General features: G+C 42.7%; 1 protein-coding gene across 11 annotated transcripts in view; it reads right to left on the reverse strand.

Annotated features, from left to right (window-relative positions):
- Positions 1-12,223, reverse strand: part of mctp1a (multiple C2 domains, transmembrane 1a) — a 172,217-nt gene that overhangs the window by 119,646 nt on the left and 40,348 nt on the right. The window contains exon 1 of one of the 11 annotated variants that reach the window (XM_044025869.1): positions 11,942-12,050. The exons of 8 other annotated variants lie outside the window; for them this stretch is intronic. In XM_044025869.1, the coding sequence (XP_043881804.1) occupies positions 11,942-11,983 (42 nt within the window). In that variant the 5' untranslated portion in view covers positions 11,984-12,050. Of the gene's footprint in view, positions 1-7,057; positions 7,213-11,937; positions 12,051-12,223 lie in introns of those variants that run through there. 2 more of the 11 variants (XM_044025871.1, XM_044025867.1) reach the window with 2 other exon arrangements.

The raw sequence follows: 12,223 nt of genomic DNA on the forward strand, positions 1-12,223 counted from the left end.
CATACAAGTCTTACAAGGAACGTTTTTAGCACACACGCTAGCCAGCCGGCAGCTAACTCCAAGCTAGCTACGTACAAGACCACAACATAGCATAGGTTACATGTATGTGCTTTGACACACACATTTCTCTGAAATCCAGGCTTTTCACAGTAATCTAACAGAAAGAGCTGATAAATGATAACTTACATGAAATGAAGTGAGCGCTACTAACGCGAGCCCCTTTGACTACGCTACATGTAGGCTTCTTATGTGTTGGACTGGTGTACAAGTCAATGGTTCGAGTGTGTTTTGTGACCCCAATGTTCACTAATTCAGTATAAATATCTAATTATTTTGATATGAGTGGGAATGGAATACAACAGTGATTCCCAAAGATGTAAAGTGAAGCGGACTGATGATTAATCTATCACATATTCACATGAAAACAATCATTTATGAGGGAATTGTTGAACCTGGTCTTGCGTGTTGATCAGAGTCGTGATTTAATGTTTGAGTTTGGACCTCAAAGAATTTTCAGGGTTCGGGTTAGATTTCAAAGTGGGGCCCGGAACTCTTCAGATTGGTAAAGGCTGCACTGCAAACCCGCGTTTGTTGCCTCCGTTTGGTGAGGGTCAGCATGTTCACGGACTTTGTTTACACACAAATAATCACAACATTCTTCGATTCATGTGCCAGAGAAAGAAAACACCACGTGATTTAGCTCATGACGTCAATGTGTCTCCATTTTTCTATTCGTCTTCTCTTACTTGAAAAGCCCTGACCTTCAAAAAAGAAATGAATTCAATAAAAGAAACTAGTCACACAAACACACACACACTCAGTGCGTCACTTATGACAAGGTGTTCATCACAAACCCAGTAAAGTGACACTTCAGTCAATGGGAAGATGAATCATCCCTTTTCCTTTCTGTCTTCCTGTGTCTGTCGTTCTCTCGCCTACAGTAAGACCACACATTAACTCTTCCACATGTCGGACTTCTCACGTCAATCTAAAGCTCCAGTGTGGAACATTTTGAAAGATGCATCGGTTAAAAATGTTTTAAACTGCTCATATGAATGTTTGTAAAAGTGTTTAGAACTTCTGTAGCCTTGTATATGTACTTTAGGTCAAGGTTCTTGCTTCATGAAGGACGCGGTATTGCGCCACCATGTGTCTACGGCAGCCCACATGGACAAAAGCAGCCAGAGGGTGTCTTTGAGTCTTTTTTATCTGTTACTATTAATGTTTCTTTCTCTTTTACCTCCTGTTTAGATCACCCAGTACCATTTTAGTCTCCAGTGTTTACCCTCACAGCTGTTTGTGAGTTCCACAATAGACATATCTCTCTTCTTCATTGCGGTTTTTAATGCATAATACAAAATGGCTGTTGTTGCTTCCCTTGATTATGTTTTTGTGTATCCTGTGAAGCACTTTGAGCTGCATTGCCTGGTATGTAAAGTGCTATATAAATAAAGTTTGATTTGACAGTGGCTTGAAATTTGAAGTTGTGCATTACATTATATTTTTGGTGCACATACGTCTTCTTTCCTCATTACAAAAGCTAAATAAAACACACACAGACACACAAGCTGCTCCATTAAATATCACTATCGCAGGGCCACAAATGAGCCTCTCCTCTGTGTGTGTGTGTGTGTGTGTGTGTGTGTGTGTGTGTAGCCTGGTAATGTCATGTATAATGTGACAAAACACAGTGCGAGTCACAGTGCAGGGCTGGAGCAGGTACAGGCAGCCAAAGAGCCTCTCTCTCTCTGCGAGAGATAATAAGGTCTCTTTGGTGAGTGTGTTTCTTTTAATAACAGTGTAGTGGTGCACTGCACAAAGAACAAGCTTCTTCTTCTTCCTCCGTGTATTCACACACACACACACACACACACAGGGATAATGAGTCTCTTGATGCAGTGGAGTTGCAATGTCATACTGACAACAGTACGGTGAATGGGTGACGGTTAAAATCCCGACAAAGAAATAAGCAAACGGTGAGGGAAAATAAAGAGACGATCAATTATTGATTACCTGTCGATTCAGTCGTCTCAGTCCACGACGTGTATCTGCCTAAGTGTCAGAGCTGCAGAGTACAAGCTTCAAATCTTTACAAGGGCTCCCTGGCAACCAAAAATACAAATAAAAAAATCCCTAATTCCAAGTGCAATATGTTTCCTTAACCCCACAAAGTGACAATTTAAGCGTTTTAATCCACAGCTGCAGAAACTAGCAGCTTTTATTATAATTGTCTTATTGTCTTTTACATTTGTCTCTTATGTTTATGTTTCTATCCATCTGCCATCACCTGTTTAAATGCTGCTAGACCAGATATTGTGATTGTTTACATCTCTTTTAAATCATCTTAATCATTCTTTCATCCATCCAGCCAGTACATTCCGGGTTCATGTTTTCATAGCTCAGGACACATGCAATAATACATTTTAACATGTTTATAATTATCTTTCACTTCCTTATATTCTATATTTTGTAAATGTTTGCACTGGAAACCTACACTGATAATGATTATTTCAAACGTGTGTTGATTCTATGACTTCCTGGACGTCTCCTTTTATGATTTTATGTTGTGAGTCTTATGATTAACTGCACTAACTGTCCAATTCATTTCACATTAAATCTGTCGTACACAGAGTCAAGTTACATTTTTATCCGTAGATGTGTTGCTGCACTGTTTGTGTGCGCAAATGAAACAATATCTGACTTCTCAGATGGGATTGGACTAAAAAAGAAAGCATAAAAACTGAGCTGAATTAACAATTCTTAAGGTTGAATCTGTTTTTGTTTTTTTTGCAGAGCAGAGATTATGATGACTATTAAAAAACACATTTCTGTGTGAATGTCACTGCTCTCACACAGATGTTGATGTCAAAATACGTTCTTTTTTATGCTGCTGCTATAAGATGATTTACTGGCCCAGATGGTGATATCTCACTCTATCACTTCTTCACGACCGCAGTAGAGACACGCAGTGAGGGAGAACTTAACTCACACTGAAACCGGTTATTAATTACTGAAAGAAGAGGGAAAAAAATAAAGATGTCACTTGTTTTGCTCTTTCAGCCGTGAAATTACAACATTATAACTGTTACGAATGAGAGGATTTTAAATACGATGTGAAAAAATACGATTATGACTTTTGTGTGCACACAAAAGTCATAATCGCAATGTCACAGTTCATTCACCTGACTCCACTCCCACTCTACCTGGCGAGACACACCTCCTCATCAATATACTCATCCTATATACCTCATGCAAGACTCTTCGTTTCCGGACTGTTCGTTTCCGGACTGTCCTTCGCTCGCTGACCCCGCCTGTCCTTGATCCCTGGATCTCACCTCAGTTTTCTGTCTCGGACCACGTTTCTGCCTCAGTGTCTCTGGTTTCTGTGTGCTGAGCTTTTCGCTGGATTCAACTCTCCTCATCTATACCTACCTGCTCGCTGTTCCCCCCTCAAAGAAACCACGTGCATCGCCGCTGCTCTGTCAACGAGTGCCTTCACAATACCTGCTGATTTCCCCATCTCCTGTCTGTCTGTCTGTCTGTCTGTCTGCTTGCCATTTCCTCTGCTGTGGTTCTAATTTAACTACCTTCATTTTGTTTGTATCCCCCCCCCACTTTGGAATTTAAGAGTAAATAACGTGAAATGTCAGTGAGGACAAGTCACTCGTGTGAAATATTAATATTTTCTTCATTAATCTTCACCCCCATAATAGAAATTCAACACGATCAACTTACAGTGAGGCTGTAAAAATCATGACTTGGCAAAATCATGCTGATCTCCATAATAATCAATTGTGCAGCTCAACAGTTATCAGGTGATTGACTTCCACGGGATTATTTTGTTTAACAAGCATCAAACACACATCCATCAAAGACCACAATCAATAGCTCTTTATACAACGTCCGTGATGTAAAAGAAGAGCTCGTTGGTGCATGAATGAACACCTGCAAGGCTCTTAATTAAATAACGACTCTACTGGAATTATCATTAAACAGACAAACATTAATCCTGGTCAATCCAGCAGATTGACAAGAACAAGCAGCGAGGCATAAATCCAGGACCCACGTGAGGATGGCGGGGGAATAACATGCCTTAATGTCTTAAGAGTTTCTTAAAAAGGCTTGCAGTGGTGAGTGCTTAATCGACCTGTTTTCACTGGCGATCGTGACCATTCCTCCTCCCGCAGTGACACAACTCGATGAGAAACTACACCGAGTTCGTATTTAGATTGCATCTACTTTGATTTGATTGATTGGACAGCTACAAAAACAGACAGGGGGGATGGTTTTGAAAGTGATTCTGATCAGAATTCTGACCAGATTTCTGTCTCGCTCGCTCAGATAGGATCTCAAAGTGTCTTCTGCGTCCCTCGCGGTGTGACTCGAACAACAAGAACAATGACGTTGATGCGGAGAGATGGAAGTTAATTGGAGGTGCTTTAACCCTCTTGTGACCATCATGATAATCAAGATTTATTTTGATTTTATGGCTGTAGAATTGTTCATAGAGTGAGTGCTTCTGCCCCTTTTTCCAATATAACGTTCACTTTCGATATCTGGCAGTTATTCATCCTTTTGAGAAGCGGACAAATCTTGTCTGTGACTGGACAGTCATTCCATGATATTTGGGTTTCTGTTTTCTGGTATCCATCCATGGTGGGGTCACACCCTGGACAGATCACCAGTCCATAGTTTTTTAGTTTATTTCCAGTCTTAATATCTTTGCATTTTTTTTCTTTAATTTTAGATACTTTATTAAAAGGGAAATAATTCTCTGCATTTTGACCCATCCTAGAATTAGGAGCAGTGGGCTGCCACACTGAGTAGCGCCAGGGGAGCAATGGGGGTTGGGTACCCCAGCCCTTTCGACCTGGTGGGGACTTGAACCGGCGACCTTCCGTTTACGAGCCAAGTTCCCTTTCCACTTGGCCACAGGCTGCCCTTATTGTTCTGTTTCATGTGTTTTTTTGGACAAATTTCATAAGGTGTGACATATGTCACCTCCATTCTTGTACACACTGTATTAAAAGATCTCAGGAGTATGATAAGTCAAGTTTCATATTGTTCAGCCCACCGTGGCATACTCTATCACGACAGAGACGCCACCATCATCCTCCTTATCGCCGCCGCTCTGCTCTGAACGTTACCCCCGGCTGTCCTGCACTGTACGTGATTCCAGTCAAACCCAGACCATGAGCAATAACCCCCGGCCCCCCATCTGTGTCAAGATCCTGCTGCTGCACCAGATGACCGAGCTGAGCTTTGGCCCACTTGGTAACGGTGAATTGAGTTGATCGGCTGATAAACACCCGGGGATCAGAAGAGAGGATGTAAATCCCATGATAAGCGAGATTAAGTTGTAGCGTGTGTGTGTGTGTGTGTGTATATATACATGTTTATGGTAAGTCTGTGTGGTTAACACGCGACATTAAATCCATTCATATATACGAGCACTATGGTTGATGTGGTATTCCTTATACAAAGGTTTGCTTTATATTTGTGCGACAGAGATTTGTTCAGTAGTCCATAGATTGAAACTGCCCCCGCAAATTACTTTAATTCAGTTAAATGCATTTAGTTTATTAAGTGTTTATGAAAAATGGCTGCTGCACGGCTGCCTGAGGCAATAAATGCACAGCAGTAAGAGTTATTATGTCGGGTTGCCAAGGAGGAAAAAATGGAAGTGCACTGAGATGCAAAACAACATAAATCTAACTTTTATGGGTTTTGTTTGTTTTATTAAATAATATGAATGTGTTTTTGTCGTTGCTGTGAAAGGACCATTGTGTTGGATTTACTGGCATTTGAGGTTAGACAAACAGAAGTATTGAGCTCCTTTTACAGATCCTGTCTGCTGTATGTACGGATACAGACTCATTCCAATTCTGCACGTTAGAGGAACGTCTCTCTTATCGGCCGCGTACGACAACCTGCAAAACTCAAAGATCCAGGTCCACGGTGAAGGAGTGTAGGGAGTATTCACGAGAAAGAATGGAAGAGACATCAGAGGTGCAGACTGATGGCCGGTGAACACCTGTGACTGGACGATGAGGTTTATGAAAGCATGATGGATGAAACCAGAGAGGACAGGAGATGTGAAAAGGTGCACAAAGACAAAAGATAAAGTGAATGAATGAATGACATGGGGAGGGGAGGGGAGGGGTGGGGTGTCCCATACAACGAGCATATGCACGGGCAGACTGCTTAGCTTTAGCAGCTTCTTCTTCTTTTTTCCACATTTTACACGTGTTTCTCACAAGTGAATGTGGCATGAAGTGTCGCCAAAACGGTCGACAGACGAGCTGCTCGTCCCGCTGTCAGACCGACATGTCAAACCAAGCAGGAGCCGGAGTCAGCGCCAGTTGGAGATCACGCTGACATGACTCACAAAAACACAAAACACACGCACGGAGCAGCTCTCAGCACAGCACAGCACCATTGTCATGGTCCGGGGCCTGTTTGCTGACTCAGCAAATTCACGGCAGAACACACACCCAAGACAGTTCACAAAAAAAAACATTGCCATCGCAACACGCTGCATATATTCTCTGCAGGGTTCCCATGGGTCCTTGAAAGTTTGTGTATTTGAAAACAAAAAAAAAAATTTCAAGGCAAGTTGATATTTAGGTAAATGTCTCCCTTATTTGCTACGACGCCACCTACTGTTTCATGCCCTGCATTACTTGCTGTACTTACACCGGGGATTGGATATCGTTTAGATTTTAATGTACAATCTGTATATCGTATGCTTCACTATGCACAGACTGTAAAAAATCTAAATAAAAATCAGCCTTTTAGCCGAGTCATGTTTGGGGCTGTGAACAATATATGTTACAAAGTTGGAGGATTATGTCACTGAAATGACTCAGCACAAATGTGTTTGTTAACGGATTCATATTTCGGACATAGGTCATATATTTGCTCTTATGTGGCGGAAACAGAAGTTGTCCCGCTGTCAACTTATACAACTACACTTGACGACGTGTAAGACTAATGTTTAGGTCACTGTTGATCATATTCGTATCACAACTGAGTGCTGAAAGACGTGTAAACTCACCCATTGTGAATGCATTATTGATTTGACGGCAGTCGCTCCAGATGACTTCTCCTTGCAGCTCGGTTTTATGAAAATAAACGTGTGCAAGTGCTGTCGCCCGAGGCTCTTCTGTCTGTGCATACTTTGCATGTTTGGGGTTTCCCTGCAGCACTCTGGCTTCCTACCACACTCTGTGCTCTGTAGGTGTGAATGTGAGTAATAGTGAAGATGTATGTGTCCGTCATGTGATCAACCGTTGCGCCGTCTATGACGTAACACCACTTTCCCTCAAAGGAAGAGCCTTAACGGAGGGATGGAAATCAAAGAAGTGTGAAAATTAAAAGGCTATTATCATATCATTTCCATTGCATTGCAGTTCCCCTGTGAAACATTTAAAAAAACCTATTATTATACTGAACTTGCTGAGTCATTTTTCGTACATAATAATAAGGGAAGGGAGATTCTGTCCATCATTTTTCTCTCTCTCTCACACACACACACACACACAGTGTAGAGATTCCCCTGATATGAGAATGTCGGCTGCTATGTGAGTTATGAAATGTCCCCTTTGTAATAATATCAGAGGCATAATATTGAGTAAGTGTGCCGACGCATTGGCCTCCACACGTCTGCTCCACACACAGGGTGAGCCGTGATGCTGGAGTAAAGATCAGCATCTTCTCTATAATCACTCTCTACAGAAGTCTAACAGCATCTCCTTCTACTTCTTTCATTGAATCAACATCACTTTCTTCTGTGTAAATTCACGGTGGTGAAATATGTGAACAACAAAAAACAATGGGAGCTGCAGTGTTTGGAGCAAAGGACCAGATTTTAAAGCTGCACCACTTGGACGTGATCCAGCACCAACTGCTCCGTGAAAAGTTAAGAACATTAACCAGACGGTAGGGCATTAAAGACTTCTAAGCTGTATAACAATGAGCAACTATTATTGACGTTCTCTGTCACATTACCAGTGTGTATAGTAAAAAAGAAAAGAAAAGACCCAACATGCCTTCTCAAAATCATTTAAACTAAATAGGCTGATACCTTGAATTTTAAGCGCACAAGAAAAAATTATTAAGATCTCTCCCACCTGGCTCTAGTCTGGGCTACTGTATGTCTACATCGAGAGGTGCGCTCCCCCCCGATCTGCTCATCCAAAACCCCCCACCAAAGCTCCGTGTCCCCATCATACCCGCTCCCGGGGCCGATGGTACACACCCCCACCGGACTCACCCGCTGCCAAACTCGGAACCTCTAAACCCAGCGCAGCGTGGTGCGGTGACCGCGGCTTAGCCGCCCTCCGACTGGTTACCCAACTCTCACCTAAATCAGAGAGACTGCATTGTGTACACCAGAGGTCCTCAACCACCAGGCCACGGACCAGTACCAGGCCCACAGAAAATATTTGATTGATTATCAGAGTCCGAGAGATCTTTTATTTTGAAAAAAACGCTCAAACATCTTTGGAGAGCTTCTTTGGAAAGGGAAAAAGGCCGAAGGAGGAGACGGAAGAAGAAGAAGAAGAAGAAGAGCCGTCGACTTCCAAGAAAAAGAAAGCTACATTTAATAGACAATATCAGGATTCCTACTTACTTAAATATAGGTGATTCTCACGCACCAACAGGCCAGCAAATGAGGCTATGAAGCCTCATGAAACAAGGTCAGGGCTCCCACTAATTCAGCTATTTTTTACGCATGTTTTTAGTTGTTTCTATACCGGTCCGTGAAAATATTGTTTTACATGCAAAAAATGCACAAGCACACAGAGAGAGAGAGAGGGCAAACTATTCGATTTACAATCGAGATGGTAAATCGACACTCCTATATAATAATAAATTATATTTCTTCCAACCAAAATGCAGTTTGTCTCCGTGCCAACCTCCACCATGGCAAACTCACCAACTGGCACGACAGGAGTGCAAACCCTCTACATGATCACCTGTGGTTAAAAATGCTCCGGTGGAGGGGTCAGAGCAGCTGTGGGAGTATAGATGCTGCAGTGAGCAGGTGATGAATGAAGCCAGTGATGAAAAGAGACGGAAAGAAGTGAGAATATACAGAGAGAGAGGGGTCGGAAAAAAAATGCTGATTCAATACATTCATCTCATATCTGCGCAGAGTGCGTCCACGTTTTTTAATTAGTCGGACGTTTAATGGAATGAGAACATTTCATTTGAGAAATACAGGGAGGGGATTTTTTTGGCCCGAAATCTCTGGAACAAAGTCCACCTGCTTTATCCCCAGAGGTCTACATAATGAGGAGAGTAGTTACACTTATTCACCCAGAGATAATGCAGCTCTCGACTTCTGATTCAACACTAAAAACAATTAACACTGAGAGCATGAGCAGAGTGTATGCTCTTTACTATTTACTCTCTTAAAGCTCCAGTGCGTAACTCCTGTCATCCCTCAATTAGAGTAATTACCCAATGGTGCACAGATCACTGGCCCAGGTGATCTTACACCACCGTCACCCCTCTGCTTCCCAGCTGCTCAAATCCCTTTTCCTGAACAACCAGTTTGTGTTAGTAGAAGAATCCAACTCTGAAACTTTGCCTCATGGGAGTAACACAAGATTCAAAACTCTGCTACTGAAATACAGGGAGACACGTGGAGCCACAACTCGTTTGCCAGTGGTTTGGATGTCAGGGACATTCATTTGTACTTAAAAGTCACCAGCTGCATCTTTTAAGTAACACAAAGCAGGATTTACTCTTGGTAAAACGGTTTATTACAACTGCCATAAAATATGACTTGCTGTCATTCGTGCATTTGTTGACAAGTCAAGGGGGTGGGGTCAGAGGACATATGTCATAAAGAAGATTTTTGTAGTTTTACCTCTTCTTGCGGCACGGACACAAAACGTCTGTTGTAAGTTGATTTTGACACACTCAGGCTCAGGCCCAGCATTAGGAGTACACTGGATGTGGCTCCCCATGTGGCTGGGGACAATGCTGAATGTCCAATTAACAGTGAGCAATGGGGGATTGGTTCTGCCTTGCTAACGGGTCCCCCAGCCCAGCCCTTGACCTGGCAAGTACTCAAACAACCTGGCAACCCTCTGCTCACAAGTCACGTTCTCTTCGTATTGAGTTAAAAAAAGTAGAGGAATCACATTGATCAGATACGATACGATACAATATGATACCATACCATACGATGCCTTACGAGATATATGATATAATACGAGACAAGACGATACAATACAGTAGGATAACAAATTATTTTGGTCATAACTTGTGTGAATAAGTAAGAGGAGAACTATCATATGTATACAGAGATCCATCTGATGCAATAAGCAACATAACCACTAAACAAAAAGCCCAAGGCTTATTTTGCCTCTCATATACGATCTGCACCAACAGGACCCTCTTCCTCCTCCTCCTCCTCATCCTCTCTGGACACCTCAGCTGAGACATTCACACCTGCCAAATGCTGCAAACGTTGGCCGTCGCTGTTCTTGGCCAGAGCTTTCGCTGACAGGTGATCAGTCATGGTTTGGAGTCGTTTTCAAAATTCTCGGACTCAATTTGGGGACCAAAAGTCTAATGGATTTCATAAATTCAATCAGCAGCCCGAGTAATCTCCATAAATCGACTGTGGGTGAATTTATCGCGGCATGCAGGGAGAAGTTTCTTTTGTGGAACCTTCTGTGATGTAGTGAATGCAATTTATATGACAAAATGAATGATTTAGTCGCGCCTCACTCCACATACTGTATATGGGAGCCGGTGCAAATGCGGCACTCACTTCTAAAACGGGCATTTTTCCCTCACACAGGGGAACTTCACTTCAGTGTGCATTATGTATGTGCTGTAGAAGCAAGAACAAGGAATCCTCATCAGAAATTTGCAGCCCTTTCCTGGAAGGCAGTGAAAACAGGAGAAAAGATAGGAGAAATTTTGAAGAGTGGTGTGAAAATGACTGATGAACTGATCTCTGAAACGGATTAAGCTTCCCTTCACTTTAAATGATGCTTGAAGAAAAGCCCGTCCGTCCCCCCCGACATTTCCCCCCATTTGATCATTTCTCCTCCAGCGTCTTCAGGCTATCCCTCTCTCCATCTCCACCTGTGTGTTCTCATCCTCTACCTTTTGCAGCTCGCTGTGTTGCTCTCATTCTGAGCACGTTCACTACCCAGCCCAAGAAGAAGAAAAAAATGAGTTAAAGGGAACAAGACTGCATCTTGCCAGAGCCAGGGAGAGAAAAGGGATGTGGACCAGGGACACGAGCTGAAACCATGGGAAGATTCTCCTCAAACTGTCTTTCTTTTTAATCATTTTCTGGTTTCAATTGAAGCACAAACACTGAGACTTCAACTGCATTCATTTACCAAAATTCTTCTCACACTTAAAGCTGGAATATTAGTCTGTTTTACCACCTCCTCTGTGTGTGTGTGTGTGTGTGTGTGTCCTTCTCTTCCTGGAGTGTGACACACAGTCTTATGTCATGTCATATGAGCAGCCGGCTCAGGTTCCACACCATTGGAAATAAGGTATGATACACCCACTGCATCTCCATCCCAACACATCCCAGTGGATCCACAAACATACACACACAAACACAGAGTATATGCCACTTAACAAAGCAGCTGCTCAGGTTTATGAAAATGCTCATAAGAAAAATATGTCCTGCATGCAAATGTGGCAAACGTGCACAAGTGATGGAAGCATTCAGCGCCGATTTTAACCCCGGCTCCACCTCGTCACACTCTACTGTCTCCGTGAATGAATGAATGAATGAATGACACTCAACACAAACATAAGAAGCAAAAATAAACTGTGTGTATACTATACAGCCATTATATTACTGTGTGTATGTGTGTTTTGTATGTGTACACTACTTATATACGTGTGTGTGTGTGTGTGTGTGTGTGTGTGTGTGTGTGTGATTACCTACAGTCAGGCTTCGTCCCACAGCTGAGAGAGGCAACGCTATCATCCAGACACTGAACACGCTCCACTGTACAACCACTACTGCTGCTGCTGCTGCTGCTGCTGCTTTACTCTCCTATATGACACACACACACACACACACACACACACACAGAGACTGGCTCCCCCGCGTACCTTCCACCTTCCTCACACACACTCAGTCACGCACACACGTACAGATTTACATACGTACACACACAGACACACACAAATCAACCAGCTGCGATATTTTTGCAAACCCATCTGG

This window comes from Solea senegalensis, linkage group LG5, assembly GCF_019176455.1.
Source record: "Solea senegalensis isolate Sse05_10M linkage group LG5, IFAPA_SoseM_1, whole genome shotgun sequence".
In the NCBI taxonomy this organism is placed as follows: domain Eukaryota; kingdom Metazoa; phylum Chordata; class Actinopteri; order Pleuronectiformes; family Soleidae; genus Solea; species Solea senegalensis.